Source organism: Rousettus aegyptiacus, unplaced genomic scaffold, assembly GCF_014176215.1.
Source record: "Rousettus aegyptiacus isolate mRouAeg1 unplaced genomic scaffold, mRouAeg1.p scaffold_m13_p_13, whole genome shotgun sequence".
Taxonomy (NCBI): Eukaryota; Metazoa; Chordata; class Mammalia; order Chiroptera; family Pteropodidae; genus Rousettus; species Rousettus aegyptiacus.
Genome location: NW_023416288.1, coordinates 80532142 through 80551302, shown reverse-complemented (window position 1 = coordinate 80551302; position 19161 = coordinate 80532142). Strand labels below are relative to the sequence as shown.

General features: G+C 33.6%; 1 protein-coding gene and 1 non-coding gene across 5 annotated transcripts in view; one reads left to right on the top strand and one right to left on the bottom strand.

The window, feature by feature from the left end:
• The window catches only part of HECW1 (HECT, C2 and WW domain containing E3 ubiquitin protein ligase 1), a 455900-nt gene that overhangs the window by 111721 nt on the left and 325018 nt on the right, over nucleotides 1-19161 (bottom strand). For all 4 annotated transcript variants that reach the window (XM_036231048.1, XM_016118948.2, XM_016118947.2 and 1 more), the window contains one exon: nucleotides 9359-9493. In XM_036231048.1, coding sequence (XP_036086941.1) covers nucleotides 9359-9493 — 135 coding nt within the window. The remainder of the gene's footprint in view (nucleotides 1-9358; nucleotides 9494-19161) is intronic.
• LOC118610854 lies at nucleotides 4535-4642 on the top strand. Its single transcript, XR_004954117.1, has one exon. It is a non-coding gene; the product is annotated as a U6 spliceosomal RNA (small nuclear RNA).

The following is a 19161-nucleotide window of genomic DNA, read 5'->3' as shown; positions in this document are numbered from 1 at the left end:
CATGAAGCAGTAAAATACATAAAAGAAACATAAGCACTAAATCCATGGCCCTAGGTCTCAGAGAGGATTTTGTGAACTTGATCCCAAAGGAAAGGGAAGTTAAAGAAAACATAAACGAATGAGACTACATCTAACTAAAAAGATAACAAACACTAAAAGAAACCATCAACAAAACAAAAATTGAACCAACTGAATGGGAGAAGATATTTTCAGATGATACCTCTGATAAGAAGATATTATCTAAAATATACAAAGAACTAATACAACTCAACAACAACAACAACAAAAATCTGACAAAAATGGGCAGAGTACCTGAATAGACACTTTTCCAAGGAAGATATACACAGATATATGAAAAGATACTCAACATCATTAGTTATAAAGGAAATGCAAATCAAAACCACAATGAGATAATACCTCACACGTGGTAGAATGGCTATTATCAATAAGAAAAGAAATAACAAATTTTAGAGAAAATTGGGAGAAAAAGAAACCTTCTCACACTGCTGGCGGGCATGTAAATTGGTGGAGCCACTATGGGAAACAGTATGGAGGCTCCTCAAAAAATTAAGAATAGAGCTATCATATGACCCAGCAATCCTTCTGGGTATCTACCTGAAAATTTTGAAAACACTAATTTATAAAGATATATGTACCCTTATGTTCATTGCAATTTTATGCACAATAGCCAAGACATGAAAACAACCTAAGTGTCCTATGATGGATGTTTGGATAAAGAAGTGGTACATATATACAATGGAATAGTATTCAGCCATAAAAATGATGAAATATTGCCATTTGCAACAACATGAATGGACCTTGAAGGTATTAGCTAAGTGAACTTGGTCAGTCATAAAATAACAATATGACTTCACTTACGTGGGATTTAAAACAAAAGCAACAAATGTACAAATAAAAAAATGTGAAAACAAAAAAAGTAATTTACATATTACAGAGAAGAGAATGGTTGTTACCAGAGAGAAAGGGGGTTCAAATACCTAGTGGCAGAAGGAGAATAAACTTCAGGTGGGGAGCACACAACAAAGTATACTCATGTCATTCATATTATAAAGTCACATATCTGAAATTTATATGTCATTAACCAATGTTACCCTAATATATTTAATTTAAAAAAAATTTTAAAGAATTGAATTCCTCTCTCCTCTATTAAACATACACACTGAATAGATTAAGAAACAGATTAAATATAAATTTTAGATAAGTATTATCAGTAAAGGTCCATTTATAACCTTCATTTTCAAGACGTAGCACTGAACTTCAAAACTGAATGTGCAATGGACTTGCTCTTCTAAACAGCATTTATTGCACTCAAATGGCCATTCTTTCTTTAATGCTTATTATTCCATTTTCTATGCTAGCTACTCTTCACATAGTATCTCATATTCTCACAAAATTCTACAAGATGAGAATTTTTAACCCAAGTTTATAAACAGCGGCTCTGAAAATCAGAGAAAATTAAGTTTTTTCCAAATTTTCAACATAAGAGAAAGAACAAAGTTTTTAAGTAATATTTGACTGCAAAGCATCTATTTACCACTCCCATACAATTAGCCTGTGTCCAATATTTTGATTTTGGTTGGGCGTTTTGACAAAATTTCCCAGAATAATTAACTTTCTTAGTTTAAAATTGGTATTTGTGGTGACTAACTTAAATTTAGCTCACTTTTAAATTTTAATATATCACCTAAGTTCTAGAGCATGCCAATGAGTTTTCGACCATGATTCCATATTCATCCTTTTTCCTAAAGATCTTTGCAGAGTAAACTATTTAAACTGAGGTAGTATAAATTTTCCATATTAGAGCACATCCATCAGATATAGATAATTATTCTATAATTTTTGGCAAAATATGCCAAATAAACCTAATAAGCATTTAAGAATTTTGAAGATTTTTAAGATACTTAGAAAGAGCTGAAATATCCAGAAAAAAAATAAATTCTCTCTCTCATACCAATATACAATTCATTCACTCAGAATTAAGGAGGTAATGAGATCCTAGGTTATAAAGTCCAGAAATGTCAAGTCAGTCCCAAAGTGGTGACCTAAGACTAGGCCATGTACGATATTGCAGATGACAAAGTAGGACAGATTACTTAGTAAACTATTTAAAATTAAAGACACAGTAATTGCTGGTTTTCTTTTGGGTCCTACTTCCATACTACAAGCAAAAATAATGTTCTTTGCATGCAGAGATGTGCTACCAGTTCACTGTATGCAGCAGATTTTGAACTGCTCTTCTGGGAGTAGTAGACATACAGATCCATCCTTTTTCTCCCCTGATCCTTCTCTTTGCCCATGGCTTAAATGAAGGATAGGGAATAGATTCTATGCCACTTTGGTGAATTTCTCACCTTTATATCATTAACCCTCAGTTCTTTTCAGCTGGTATAGCCAGACACCAATATCTAGAAGCCGGTACTTTTCAAACAGCACTGTCCAGTCTCTATTAAAGTGATAAAGTGATAAAAGTGATAAAAGAAAGCTTTGCTGATTATTAATATAGGCAATTTTGAGTACTAATAATTCTTTTTTCTCCACGAATTAATAAATATTTAAAGCATTTCTGGGACTAAAATAACACAGTTCTTTTCCTTGGAAGAAACTAGGTCCATCTGTCTTAATTTGTGTTTAAAATATTTTTAATGCTTGAAAAAGCAGGGTTCTCAAAGACAATTTGATTAAAAATTATTGAAGTAATGAGTTACAGAGAGAAACTGAAAAGCAGTTAGATCCGATAGGAGACCTTGAGAAGGTTTAGCTATTCACTGAACTCAGGTGATGTCTGATGTCATACCCCAAGTCAAAGTATATAATTGTAGGTGGGTTGCCCCAAAATTAATTGGGCTTTGAAACAGGAAGAGGCTCACTTCTATTCCTAGCTGTCATAGGGAAATTCTTGCATTGGAGATATGCTTTATGGGATAATGGTGACTACATCCTGAGGTTACCTGCTTACTGACAAAACTAAGCCAGATTGAAAACTTCGGAAACCAAAGGAAGGCCAGTTACCCTGAAGGTTGATGATTGATTGACATATATGTTTTAAGTTGACTATAAGTGAGATGGAGGAAACAACACAGGAAAGAGGTAGAACTTGTGGGGTCCCTGAGCCATAGAAACATCTGCCAAGGGTAAAGGAGGTGATTGTGAAGTGGTACTAGATGGCCCACAAACTGGAGCCAGAGTATGAGAAGATTAAATAGAAATGTTCTTCTCTCACTAGGGTCCAGGAATTTATAGGGATGGAGACAATTTCAGGCATGATTGGAGGAGATTCTGAGATTCTGAGATTCTGAGACTGGGCCAGAATTTAGTATGTACTAGGGTTCTTGTAGTGCTGAAGTGGTGCTACATGGCCCATCCTGAGGGATGTCTGATATCAACCAACCAACTGATTTGTATTTTGCTGCAAACATTATGATAATATTTGCTTTCCTAATTACCAAAAATGATTAAAAGAATGAATTTTCCATTTAAAACCAAACATATAATTCCCTGGCATTTGACACATTTTATCTTACTATGTAAATCAGGGGTGTGTGTGTGTGTGTGTGTGTGTGTGTGTGTGTGTGTGTGTGTGTGACAGAGATAAACAGAGAGAGGAGAGCCCGTAGTGGCCTGTGTTTCCCCCAACATGCTATGACTATTCTTCTATAATTGGGTAAAGCTCAGTGTGCAGTAAGGACTACTTTTAAGATTTTTCCTTTTGATGTTGAGATAGCCCTAAACATAATTGTAAATGTGAAAACCTGAAACATTTAGCTCTCCAGACAAAACAAGAGATATGCTCAGCAAATAGTTTTTAGTTACTGGTAAATAAGCTTCTCTTTCGTGTTGCAATTTAGAAATGTAAACTGTTTTTTTTTTCTTTTTTTAAAGCTGTAATTGAAAATTGCAGGTTTTAGACTGAATTTAGATTAATCATTAGCTAATGCTCTCCTTGAAAACACTGGAGATTTGATGATAAAAAAAAAATAGCATGTTCAGAGGAAAGGGTCAAATGATGAATTTACATTTATCTCTGGATTTCTTTTGTGTTCTAAAAATAGATCATTAACAAAGTTTTTTTTTTTAAGTAAACAAAAGAGAAAGTTCTGTTTGAGTTGTTCACCATATTTATAATAATAGTACAAGTGGGCAATAAGTGCAATGTATAAAGAAAGGCTTGAGTCAAATTATGGTAGGTCCTTACGGTAAAATATTATAGAAGAATTTTAATGGCATGGAAACTGTCTACAAGGTACTGCAATGGTAAATTGGAATACAAAACCACAGCATGATTTATGCATGATTCAACTTTTTACTTTTGTGTGTGCCAGGGAGTATCTCCAGGGTAATACTCCAGATAAGGGATTTTAACTTATTTTCCATTTATGCCTCATTACATATTGTTTATAATTTAAAAATTCATGTCAATAGGTGTCAGAATTTTAAAAACTTCCAACCAAACCTATAATCCAGCGTAGATTACATTGTATCAAGAGGAAAATTACCAATTTTAAGAAGCAATGCGGTGTTTGCTTTGGCAACACATATACTAAAATCTGGAAGGATTCAGAGAAGATTAGCTTGGCTCCTGTTCAAGGATGACACACAAATTTGTGAGGTGTTCCATATTTTTAATAGACAGAAATCAAAGAGACGTTTGGACTGTTTAAGGCAAGAGCAATGATGGTGAAATAAGTAGCAGAGGTTTATAGAATAAAAACAGAGTTTAGACTGGCCTTAAACTTTGTTCTTTTTCATCCACTAAATTTCTGACCACCAACAAATAATAGAGGTTACTTGGGCCTGAGAAGACTCTACAGACTTGTTGGGTACTACTGGCTACATATCTAGAACTCAGTTTATTATTGGCAATAACAATACATTCTCTACCTGCCTCAAAAAAAATTTCTTATGAAGATTAAATGTTAATGTGTGCTAAGTGTGAAAAAGAAACAATACAGAAGTTACCCTCCCTCAAGGTAAGCTTCCTGAAGGATGATGTCTCTGTCTTACCAGAGTCAATTAAATGACTTTTGTCATCAAAGAAGCTCACTGCTAAGAATGACTAAGAGTGACTTCTGCTTTCAAAGTAGAGTCAGTTTTTCTTCCCTGTCAGATTCTTGCCCTTTCCTGAGGCAATTACTAGTAAGCTTTTCTGTGTGTTCCCTTCCAGAAATTTTTTATAACTAATGATTTTCTAACTTGACCAGGATAAGGTGGTAAAATAAATGAAAATTATGTGTTCTGTTATCTTTCCTCATTAATGTTAATTTATATTGTTTATTGAAGTATGAACGAGCCAGATTTGCCCTTTAGTGATTTCTTTACTAATAGAAGAGTCCTATATGCCCTTTCCATACTTCTATATCCAATTCCATTTTGACCTTATGGAAAGAGATAAGACCTGTTTTGTTGGTAATTACAGATAGATATACCATTGTATTAAAATGTATGTTAATTGTCAAATAATGATCTCTTTATGCATAAAACTTTATATTGCTAATACCTTCTTTCAGAAAACTGTGTGAAAAAATTTCAGGTGAGGTAAAGGCTAATCCAAAAGATGTTTAATGGTGTCTCTATTAATAACATACTGTTAGGATTTAAAGGGGAAATTTTGCCATTTAAGATCCTGAATATAGAAACTGATTTTAATTTTATCCTTACATGCAGTTGATAAAAAAATCAACCACTGAACAATACTCAAGAGAATGGCTTATGAAGATGAACAGAAAATATTGATTCCTAAGGTTCTGGTCTAAGAAACATCTATAACAAATTCCCCATTTCCATGCTATATGATACAAAAAAAAAATCATGTACTATGGAAATTATTTATTGATTATTTCTGAATCTCATATTTCCATCTGCTTAATTGTCATTGCTAATTGGATGTCTTGCTGTTTTCAAACTCATTATCGACTTATCTAAAGACAAACATACCATTCTCACCACCTGGCTTTCCTGCTTATCTTACCTATGTGTTATTAATAAACTATAATTCAAGGCTCACCAACTTTAAAAATTACAGAGTTGGAATAGACTGTAGTGGCCATCTATTCCCCTTGTCTCTATTTGCAGATAAGAAAACTGAGGCTTCAGAAAGAGAAGAAAGGCACAATGACACACAGCTCCTTTGCAGAGAAGCCAGAACTGGGACTCCCATCTGCTAACAGTTACCCCTTGACTTCCCTGGGGCATCTTCCCAAAGGTTTCTTTTGTTTTCTCTCTCTTGCCACATTGACTTAGGGCCTCACAACCTTATACCTTGTCTGTGGCGGTCTCTAAGAGCCTTTCTCTCTCAAATCCCTTATTGCTACAATCCTTCTTGGCTGTCATTGTCTACTTTTAAAAACACTAGTTTACACTGGATTGGGAGTTAAGAAATCTGAGCTGTGATCCTGAACTCTGTGTGTGACTTGAGTTTTTGATATTTCAGTTTACTTAAATGTAAAATGTGATTCTTAACTGAAGTTTTATTACTGCCTAAGAGTATTCGAAAATACTTAAGGGTGTTTTGTTTTGTTTTAGTTGTTGTAGTGACTGATGAGATGAGGGACCTTGACATTTAATGGACAAGACCAGGAAAAAAGGTCCTGTGATGGCATGGGACATTTCCACATATCAGAAAATTGTCCTCTCAAAGTGGCAATAGTCTAGTCTTCTCCTATTAAGAACTGATCCCTGAATTGATCTCTACTGCCCATTTTTACACAAAAATCATCATATCATTCCTCTCAAATTCATTCAGTAGACTCAAAAAGTTATAACTCTTCCATGTGGTTGTCAAAGTTTTCCAAAAACCAAGATAAAAACCAAGTGGAAATTTACTATTCATTGTCTCTCCACAGGTCTTTCTCAATCCTACCTCTGCACCACTTGTACTGTGCTCTCTCTAGATTTGTCCTTCCTCTGCCTTTGTACCTAGATAGATTTTACCAATTTTTCTAGTTCTAGGTCAAGTGCTTTATTCTAAAATATGCCTTTCCTTGCCCTCATTTGAACTTCCATGTCACTTATCTTAACATGTATCTTAGCACTCAATCAAATTCTAATTTCTCTTGTTACTTAACTGTGTGTATTTTTCTGGCTTCAAAAAGAGAATACAAATTTCTCCAGGGCAAGGATCATATCTCATACTTCTTTGTACATCACTGTGTTCATAGTAGGCCATGCACTTGATCAATGTCTGTTGAGTAAAATCAAATTACAGCAAACACGATTAACTTTTCTCATCACCCCCTCTATTTTTATACTAAGGTCATTCTGTTTCTTCATTCCTTAGGCTGTGTGCTCTCACAGTAGGAGGAACCCCATATTTGTTTTCACAGAGGATGGGTCTTTGTTTTCTCTGGTGCTCTGACTCTGCATCAGATAACCTCTGCCTTTCAGTTTCTCTCTCTGTTGCTTTTCTTGGTTTCCGCTTGTGTGTGCAAAGCTACCAGCAGAGAGAGTGTGAGCAGAGGAAAATCTGATGAACAAAGACATTTGGAGAGTGGAGAAATTAGGAAGAATACAGATGGCTGACACACACTTATGTTCTTTTATTGTTATATGTTAGAGTCTTTTTTGGATGGTACAAGTGGCACTTTGTCATTATTGTTGATAATCAATGTAAATGTGCTTGGGCTATTCAATCATATCAAACAACTATTTTGGAAAAGGTAATGTAAGTGGTACTCTTAATCTCATTCTTTTAACAGAAAGGTTTTAATTTTTTTTTCAGTTTAATTTCCTATACATGTAAGAGATTTATAAGGGGTTCGCTTTACATAGAGTAATGTATATTTTTATTTTATTGACAGTGAATCTGTCTGCAGTACTCAGTTTCTTTTATCATATGTAGTTACCCTGTATAATACTAAAATTGACTTAAAAATATTAAAGAGTTTGGACATTTTAAATAAATTAAAATGACATATTTCAAGTTGATGCAGAATTTACACTATCATCTTAAGACAACATGTTATTTACTTTCTGAAATGTTATAAAAGTGCCATCAGAGAGGAGGACTATGCACTTTGAGTTGAAAAGTTGGGGCACTGCTTTCTATAGTCTGTGAATATGTCTGCTGCTGAGTGACTGATATCTACAGGGTCTTGACACCCACATAAGACTTGTAATCCCTCTCTGTGTGGTCACATACACATTTTATGTATATGCAGAAAGAAAGAGTAACTGTTTTCAGTAGTATCCTAAAACAATGATACCTAAGATGACCCCATGAAAGCAAAACTTACTTTATTACACAGGCATTGAACCATGAGTACCCTTGTCTGGAAATAGTTGTTGTATCTTTAAGAGTATATAGATGAATCCTCTGAAAAAGTAGTAGTAAAGAATTTTTTTTTTGTACACTAGGCTTGGTGAAGTAAGTAGTGAGGGTTTATAGATTAAAATATTATGTTTATTGATCCATAAAACAACTGTGATACATCACCAACAACAAAGGTTCTTCCCTTGAGACTTATGCTTGCTATCTGAAGGCTTTCAGATGTGTTATTTCCCACTTTATACTGAGGTGTCCACTGTGGGGCCAAATATGTATGTGTGTATAAACATTTATATATTTCTTTGCTTGCTATACCACCTTTTTCCATTTTTTAAAATCTTTTGTAATAACCCAATTCTACAAGATGTTTTGTGAGAAATGGTTCTCAGTGCCTTATCTTCTGATCCTTGGCATTTTTATTTTCAGGAATTGTTTGGAAGTAGAAAAGAGCCGTTTTGAGTTTTGGGGTGTGAGAGGAGAGACAGTAATTCATAAAGGCAATAAATGTGAGCTTAAGAAATTTGTCAGCCTTTCATAGTTCAGCAGCAGGTAACCACAGGTAATGAAAGAATACATAAACCAGGGAAGAGCATGTGGTAGGATAGGAAGAGCTTACTCCCTGGTGTCTGGTTGATTTCCTCAGCTTTTAGTCCATATATATACTATAGAAGTCTTCTCCAGGATCTAAGGAGAGATAGAAGTTTAAAACCAGTCATATGCTGCATAGCAGTTCCATCATCTTTTAAGAATTCACACATGACTAGTAGGCCTTAGGAAGCACAACTCCAGCCATAAGTGTAAAAAAATCTCCTGACCCTGCATTTTGTTTCCTTTAAACAAGACAGCTTTTCAGTAGAGGTGATTGTGTAGGACAAAAGGGAAGGCAGAAGTAAGGTAATCTGAAAATGGGTCTAGGGAGTTGAGTGAGTGTCCCCTTATTCTACAGAGCAGTATGAATATGGCTCATCCCCTTGAAGAATAAGCAATCCCAGGTACCAAGAAATAGTTCTGGCTCCTCAAGAAGAGACAGATCCTGTGGACCTATGAACTGTGGATAGGCAAAGTGGGTAGTGTTACCTCTCCAGCACTGTAACTTCGGAGTCTCTGGAGGTGCTGTCGATGTGTCAGTTGATTGGGAAGACGACCATTCTGAAGAGGGATTCGGGGGTCAATGAAAGTAGTAGCTCGACTATTGTGGTCCACGAAAAAAGACTATAGACAGACCAGTAAAAAAAGCAGACTGTGAGAATGAGCCAGAATAAAATCAGTAATGTATGGGAATGCTACAGAGCTCAGTCATCATATTTACTTCTGTCCCTCCTGTTTATCTACACAAAATTAGATGGAAGACTGGGGCACTGTACATCTGCATTCTTAGTAGTTGAATGTAGCAATATCAGTGACTTTGCACTGAGATGCTATCATAACACTTTATAGAGTAGTAATCATAACACCTCATTTAACATGAAACATAAGAGAACTAGAGACTTTAATGGATAAAGAATACTAGCAATTAACAATTTATAGAATATTTTATTTTTAAAATAAATGTTCTTTTCTGATTATAGAATTAGCACAGTCTCACTGAGCAAAAACTTTAAAAAGATAAAAAAAAGAAAGAGAAAATAACCAAAATCATACGAAATAATCACAATCTAAATGCAATCACCACAATATTTTCTGTGTGGCATGTCTGATTATTGCTATGTTCCAATATGTGACAAAAGTTATTCTTTAAATCTAAAATTACCTCTTATAAAAGAGAAAATTAATACTTAAAATAAAATAAAACCTTTGTGCTAAAAAAGTCAAATACTCTCTTTTGAACAATATGTAATTTTTGGTGAAGGTATCTTTGCATTAAATGACCTCAGCCAATGCTCACTTTATGTATGTTCAGATGTCACCTGACAAAAGCAGCCAAACAAATTTTATACAGATTTAGAAATTATTCTTGGGAGGTATGAACTTATAATTTCAAGTAGTAGATATCATTGTAAACAAGAGCTGTATGTCCGCAAATTAGATGGGACTGAAGATGATGTGCTTTGAAAATTGTTAGATGGCTCAAAGGTAATGTTAAGGGTATTAAAAATATGAGTAAAGAATCTGAATAAGAATAAAATGTGAATGAAAAACTAACATTTACCAACATGTTTCTATAACATGAGATTTTAAACACACAAATATAGACTAAACTAATAATATTAAGTGGACATTTTATTATTCAACTCTATACCTAGAAATTTATAAATTGAAGTTTAAATAGATTCCTTATTTTTTATTAATTTTCAGTATAATTTACTTTTTTAGTATAAATATCTAAAGTTGAGTTAATTACTGGGTTAAAAGTCAGAAAAATGTTAAGTTTATTAATCCATATTAACAAACTACCTTCACAAGAGCTGTACAGATTTAATAATGAACTCTTTTTTGAGTATTTGAAAGAACTTTTAGAAGTGTTGAATGGTAAATAATGATAAAGGATAGTTTACAAGAGAAACCAAACATTTTCTTACAGGTTTATTAGTCAATTTCATCATAGGAATATTGTCTACTTTCTCCATTCCCTTTTTTGTCATTGAGATATTGAGATTTTCTTATTTATTTGTAAGTGTGCTAAAATACTCATCTGCCTTCAACTTGCTTTTGATTTTTGTTTGCTTCATTTTATAATACACAAAAATTTTATATTCCTATGTGTTCAAATCTCAATTATTTTTCTGTCTAGAGGTCAGTTAAATGCTAAATTTAAATTTTGTCAGTTAATCATTTTTGAAACGATGGAAAGTTGTAATTTGATATTTTTCTCCAAAGCCCATTTTGTCCAAATCACTCATTTCCTATTTTATTACACATAATACCACTGTCTTTTTCAGAAATATTTTATCTGTTTCAATGGTATATGGGATTTTTCACAGCTTCAATAAATGTTGGTAGGGCAAGTTTCCTTTCATTATTTATTTTTTTAAACTCTCTTATTTTCATTTTCCCAGATGAACTGATATTAATTTTATTAAGTTCCGAAATAGTTCTACTTGCATTTTGTTTAGTATTACTTTAAGAGTACAAATGATTTTAGAGAGAATTCATTCCTTATGATACTTGAATTTACCTATTTCTCATTTCTGAACATAGAATGACTCTTTATTCAAGAATATTTTTTTCTCAGTAAAATCTTATAGTCATATCCCTGAAAAGACACATATTTGTGGTTAAGATAGTTTATATTTAATACTAACTGTTGCTATTCCAAACGCCTCTTTACCTGTTATGTTTTGTAACCCATCATTACGGTACCTAGGAAAATGATTATTGATGTATTTTGTTTGTGTCTGCTCATTATATTAATGCTTCAATCAAGTAAACTGCTCTTTTAAGTTCATCATCTTTGTTTTTAACTTGCAAATAATTATAATAATTTTGTCTTCTTCTTTACAAAATCTCTTATCTTTAACCTCCTTTCTTGTAATAATAGTGAGAAATTCTAGAACAATATTAAATAGATATAACAGCTGCAATCTTCTTGTTCTTGATTTTGATAGGAAAACTAGAGTCCAATTGTAAAATGGGAAATGGTTCATTGTGTTAAAGGAGCCTTATTATGTCATAAAAATATATTTACATCTTTAGTTTTTGAAATAAAAATATAAATGTGTAATAATAGATTTACTAGTAGTAAATAACCCTTACATCATTGGGAGAAAATCTATTAAATTGTGGTGTGTCATCCTTATTTTAATGTACTGTTTAAATCAACGTTGTTTAGATTATGAGCTTTTTAGAACTCAAGTATCATCTATAGCTTTTTAAAAAAATTCTGATTTCTTTAGTTTTGCTTATTCATCTCTGTGTTTGTGCATATGCTTAGATTTACACAATTTAATCAAATGTGTAGGTTTATGTATCCACCACCAGAGTCATCACTACAAGAACACTTTATGCTGCCTGTTTATGATCACACTTCCTTTACCCCAAATTACCTTTAACCACTGATTAACCACATATCTGTTCTTCGTTTCTATAATTTTGTCATTTCAAGAATGCTATATAAATGAAATCGTACACCATGTGACCTTTTGGGACTCTCTTTTTTTCACTCAATCTAATTCCCTTGAGATTCATCCAAGTTGTTGTATGTATCAGGAGTTAATTATTTTTTGTTGCTGAGTAGTATTCTGTGGTATGGATGTACCAGACTTTGTACTAATAACTTTTGCTTTTTGTCTGCTTTTCTTAGTTAAGTTATGACTGTTTCATAAAAAGAACTCCGTAGTTTCCATTTTTTAACTATATTCTGGAGTAGTTCATAAAGCTAACTGGGGTGAGCAAATAACTCATTATGCATTTTCCAGTTTATTTCATGACTATAAGTCTATTAAATTTTTTATATTTCCTGAGCTATTTTTTTATCATTTATATATTTTAAACAGTTATCCATTTCTTTTAGATTTCTCTGTTATTCATTTATTCTAGATTTTCTAACATTGATCTCTAACGTTTATATAACTATACATGCATTTTCTTTCTTTTTAAAATTCCTATGAATCTGTCATATCTCATTTCTTGGTTTTATTTGCTATTTTCCCTTATTAATTTTTCTTCTAAAACAACTTTTATGTTTATTTATTTTTTAGAATTTTTATTTTTTTATTTTTTAATTATAGTGGATATTTAATATTATTTTATATTAGTTTTAGGTGTACAGCATATTGATTAGACACTTATATAATTTACAAAGTGATCCTCCTGATTAGTTTAGTACTTACCTGGAACTATTTACATAGTTATTACAATGTTATTGACTATATTCCCTGTGCTGTACTTCACATCCTTTGACTATTTTGTAACTACCAATTTGTGCTTCCTAATTCTATCTCCTTTTTTAACCAGCCCTCCAACCTCCCTCCCATTAGGCAATCACCAGTTTGTTCTCAGTATCTAAAAGTTTGTTTCTGTTTTGTTTCTTCATTAATTTTGTTCTACAGATTCCACATATAAGAAAGATCATATGGTATTTGTCATTCTCTGTCAAACTTATTTTACTTGGCACAAAACCCAAGTCCATCCATACAAATTTCATTTTTTTTATGTCCAAGTAACATTTCATTGTATATATGTATCACTATTTCTTTATCCAATCATCTACTGATGAGCACTTAGGTTGCTAATCAGTGTTTTAGATTTCTTCAAATAAGTATTCAAAATGGATTGCTGGGTCATAGATCCATTTTTAACATTTTGAGAAAATTTTATACGGTTTTCAACAGTGGCTATACCAATTTGCAATCTCACCAACAGTTCTTGACGGTTCCCCTTTTCCCACATCCTCACCAGCATTTGTTGTTTTTCAATTTATTGATGAAAGCCATTTGATAAGTATGAGGTGATGGGAAGGTGAAATTTTAATTTGCATTTCTCTGATGATTAAGGACGTTTAACATCTTTTCATATTATATTGATCATCAGTATGTTGCCTTTGGAGAAATGTCTATTCAGGTTCTCAGCCCTTTATTTTTTTTAATTAGGCTGGGGTTTTTTGTTTTTGTTTTTTTGTTTTGTTTTGTTTTGTTTTTGTTTTTTTGGCATTGAGTTAGTATGAGTTCTTTTTAAATTTTGGATATTAACCTCTTATCAGATGCATCATTGGAAAATATCTTTTCCCATCCAGTAGGTTATCTTTTTGTTTTGTTGTTAGATTCCTTTGCTGTGCAATAACTTTTTAGTTTAATGTAGTCTCATTTGTTCATTTTTCCTTTTGTTTCCTTTGCCCAAAGTAACATATCAGAAAAAATATATATCACTGAGAACAATGTCAGAGAGTTTACTACCTATGCTGACATTCTTATGGGAGCTCTCTCATAAGTAACTAGCTGCCTCTCTCTTACTGCCTGCAGGATTCTCTCTTTGTCTTTAATCTTTGCCATTTTAATTACAATTTGTCTTAGTCTGGGCCTCTTTGGGTTCACCTTGTTTGGGACGTTGTGCACTTCTTGGACTTGTATATCTATTTCCTTCACCAGGTTAGATAAGTTTTCTGTCATTATTTCTTCAAATAGCCTTTCAATCCCTTATTCTCTCTCTTCTCCCTCTGGTACCCCAATTATGTGAGTGTTGATACACTTGATGTTGTCCCAGAAACCCATTAAACTATCCTCATTTTTAAAATTCTTTCTCATTGCCATTTTGACTGGGTATTTGCTGCTACCTTGTCTTCCAAATTGCTGATTTAATTCTCTGCTGCATCTTTTTTAGTGTTGTTTCCTTCTATTGTATATTTTATTTCGGTTATGATATTCTTTATTTATAACTGGTTCTTTTTTATGATTCCTTTGTCTTTCTTTATGTTCTCTATCTCTTTGTTGACATTCTTGCTAAATTTCTTGAGCATCATTATTATCATTGTTTTAAACTATGTATCTGGTAGGTTGCTTGTCATCACTTCATTTAGTTTTTTTTTTCTGGAGTTTTCTCCTATTATTTCATTTGGGACATGTTTCTTTGTCTTCTCATTTTGCTGCCTCTCTGTGTTTGTTTATATGTATTAGGTAGATTTGCTATGTCTCTCAGTCTTATCAGGATAGCATTATGTTGTACATGCCATGTGTGGCCTTTTGGTGCATTCTCCCTGATCACCTACACCAGGTGTTCCAGGAGTGTCTCTCGTGTGTGTTGTGTGTTCCTTTTTGTTGTAGTAGCGCATTGATTGCTATTGGCACATCAGTGGGTGGGACTGACTCTCAGACTGACTGGATGTGTGGACTGCCCATGCTCACATCATGTGGGCTGCTGTGTGGGCTCACCCAATGGAGTGGGATTTGCTCCAGCAGACTCTTGTATGCTTGTTTTAGATAACTCTTTGGGTATGCTGCTTATGAGTTTAATCAGGTGGTGCTCTGTTGTCCTCCGATGCCAGCTTCTGGGTGTGTTGGTTCTTGGGCCCCTTGGGAGTTGCTTATGTGCAGGCCAAGATTAGCTGCTGTTTGTGACTGACCAGGGGCTACAGTAGGTCACTTGCCTTTGCTGGACCTGGGAGCATGTTAGAGAGGTCATGCTGTGAACAAAAGCTGGCTGCCATAAGCATCAGTCTTGAAGCAGCTCAGCTTCACAGAGTACCCCAAGTCCTGACATTGCCTACCAGTTTCCCATAAGGCTCAGGCACTGAAAAAGTCTCAGGTGGTAAAAAAGTTTAGCAAGATAGAAACCCAGGGATTCACCAGGTTGGGGTGAGTGATGTTTATCAGGTCCATGAAGATGCAGGTTTGGTGCCAGTGGTGAGCTTGGGGACATTTGCAAAAGTCTCAGAGCCTGCCAAGGCCAGCCTCTGCTTACTTTGTGCCTGCATACTCCCTAGAAAGACTGTAGCATAAATTGAGCTGGTTGCCAGTCACCAAAAGTGCCTTTGGCAGTATGCAAGGTGAAGCTAGCTGTTTGCTGCTAAAAGAGACTACTGTGGTGTGTAGGGAGAGGCTGGTTACATGGCCACTGAAAGTGCCTTCGGCATTGTGTGAATTGGGTGGAATGGGTTCCCAGGGAGTCACCAGAGTGGAGCAAGCAGAGTTCACCAGGCCAATGCAGATTTATATTTGGTTGTGTTGGGGGAGCGCTCAGCATAGGACAGATGGTGCCCAACTATAGGCTACATGGGAAGTGGGCTCAACACAGGGATAATGACAGCTGTCTCTATAGCCTTCACCTTGAAGCCACACAACTCAGTCTTTCCCTGTATATCTCCGGTGTCTCCCAAGCTGGAGCTCAGGGTGAGTGCTTGTGAATGAGTTAGCATGGGCTCTTTAAAATGATGCCTGGTGTTTCCAGCTGCCTTCTGATTGTTTCAACCCAATGGACGGAATCCCTGCTGATGTTTACAGCCAGATATTGTGGGGACCCCTCTTCCTAGGACTGGAATCCTGGGCTTAGGAGCCTGGTATAGGGCTGGGACTCCTCACTCTTCTGGGAATACATCTATAATCAAGATATCCCTCCCTATGCTCAACCATACACATGGGTGTGTGGTCAGCCTGTTTCAAGTCTCCACCCCTCCTATAAGTCTTAACATGACCTTTTCTCTATATTTTTAGTTGTAGGAGTTCTGTTCAGCTAGTCTTCAGAAGGTTCTCCAAGTTGATTGTTCTATAACTTAATTATAATTTTTATGTGGTCATGGAAGGAGGCAAGCATGACATTTTCCTTCTCCACCATCTTGCCTAGATCTCCTCATACTTATTATCTATCTATCTATCACCTATCTATCATCTATCTATCATCTATCTCTCTCTCTATATATATATAAATATATATTAATTTCAGACAAATTTTGAGATTAATTTTTGCTTGAGTTACTGCTACTTTTTATCTTTTCCATAAGTCATTGATTTGGGGCCATATTTTATTTTTCTGGTTTGTTAATTAAAACTTTCAATGGTGCTAAACTTTTGAGTATAGCCTTTTTATATCCCATGTTTTATTAAGTACTGCTCACATGTATTTTCATAATTTCTCAATGTCTTTATTTTATTTTAAACTCAATAGTCACCTACAACATTGTTTTGAATCACTAATTAGCAAAAATTTCATTTTTAATGGTTATGTTTAACTTCTTTACTTAAAATTTAGCTTTATTATTTGTGGCCATGGAATATAATTTGAGTATTATTTATTTTTTGGTATTCTTTGTGTTATGAAAGGTTATCACTTAAGGAAAAGTTCTAAAAGATCTTGATAAGAAGTAAGCTTTGTCTTTTTTTTTTAATTGTGGCAAAATAGACATAGCATAAACTTTACCATTCTAGTCACTTTTTTTTCAATACATAATTTTTATTGCATCTTTAGAAAAGCACAGAGAAGTGAGGAATCATCCAACACCTTGACACAATTGATTAGCCTGCTGAACTGTTTCTTTTTAAGAAACAGATGCCATCAAAAAAATGTTATATGTTTGTTTGTAACTGTTGTGGTTTATTGAATCGAAGCTACTGAATTTGATACAAGTTAAATGTTGCTTTTTTCAAGAATTAACTCATCTTTCTGGGCTTCAGATACTGAACAAGTAACACCTGACCTCATCCTAACTCTGCAGATGTATTTTTCACCCAAGGAAGTCTGGATTTTAATAAGAGAACCATTCTCCTGAATAACGACATTGATAGATAGTGAGCATACGTAGACCTCATCTTGGAAGCCCAGTGTAACACTCTCAATCTTGTTCTGTATATGACTACACATAGCGAACAGTAGCCAGGTTCCTTTTTATTTCCCCATCATTTATCAACCTATTTTTTTCCTAAGGACCCTGAGTTCTACATCGATGTGATTGAAGTCCCTCCAATGGGTGCCTCTGGGGTCCTTCACAATAATCATGTGTCCTTTCAGAGTTATATCTACTTTTTCTAGACTATTGACTGTGAGGGCAAGAAGGGTCTTCATCCTCAAAGTAGATCCAGCAGAGTTTAATCATTTTTAAGTGTACAATTTAGTGGCATTAAGTATATTCATTGTTGTGTAACCATTACCACTATTCATCTTCCAAACTTTTTCATTTCCCAAACTGAGACTCTGAACTTACTTAAAAATAACTCTTTATTCCCTCCTTCCCCTGGCCCCTGGTGACTGCTATTCTACTTTCTGTCTTTATATCTTTGACTAGTCTATATTTCTCATATGAGATACAATATTTATTTTTCTGTGTCTTATTTCACTTAGCATAATGTTTTCAAGGTTCATCATTGTAGTAATTAATTGATTTTTTTCTCTTTTTAGCAGTGAATAACATTCCATTGCAGACATTACAACACTTTTGTTTGTCCACTCCTGCCAGCTCTACTTTTTTCACCTTTATTGAGGTATAAGTGACAAATGAAAATTGTAGATAATTAAGATCCATGAAAGTTCTATTTTAAACTAAATTCCATAATACAAAACTATATTATTTTAATCCTGACTTATTTTGTTTATTTTTTCTGTCAAATTGGTAGGTATAAAACATGTTTTTATACTACAACTGCATTTCTTTCATTTCCTTTCATATTTCTCTTTTAGTTTTCTTTAATACAATATGATGTTATTTGGCTTATAAAATTTATGGTTATTATACATTTTAATTATGCCATTGATTAACATAAAACCTTTATTTAATTTCATTTAATGATTCAGAATTTGAACTTTTTGTCTGATATTAATACACTACCATTAATTTTCCTGTTATTGTTTCACACAGTATTAATATTTATTTTTTTTATTTTTAAACTTTATGAATCATTTTTTTTTGGACTGGATTTCATAAAATTATCTAAGATGAAGGTTTAAGTTATTTTATTTTTACTTTTTTTTACGTTTCAAATATTACCCTTGTGTCATACATATTGTAAATGTTTTCTTCAATTTTTTTTGTGTACCTTTAAATATTTATGGTAGCCTTCTTTTTCGACATATAAACATATCCTTTTTTTATGGTTTCTACTTTTGGTGCCTGGATAAATCATTTAATGGTGATGTCTTTTTTATAAGCCAGATCTGTTTATTACCAAATCTAAAAGTTTTTCCTTTTGGCACCTAAGTTTATCTTATTTTCACTTATTGTTTTTAACTTTATACTTGGTTTTACCTTTGTTATCTTATTTTTATTGTTTCTAGTTTCATTGTTTTCTTATGGTTTTTTTTTGTGTGTATGTGTTCTGCTATATAACTATATTATGTTAATTATTTTTGTAGAAATTCGAAAGAGAAAAAAATCTTGTTCTGAATGATACAAACAGTTGCCATTTAAGTTTAACTATATTTAGTCTTTGTTTTTCAAATTATCCAATCTGACACCCTTAAACACAGCTAGGAAGTCAGTACAACTTTCCTTGCACTCCTCACCTGCCCTCTTCCTGCTTCCT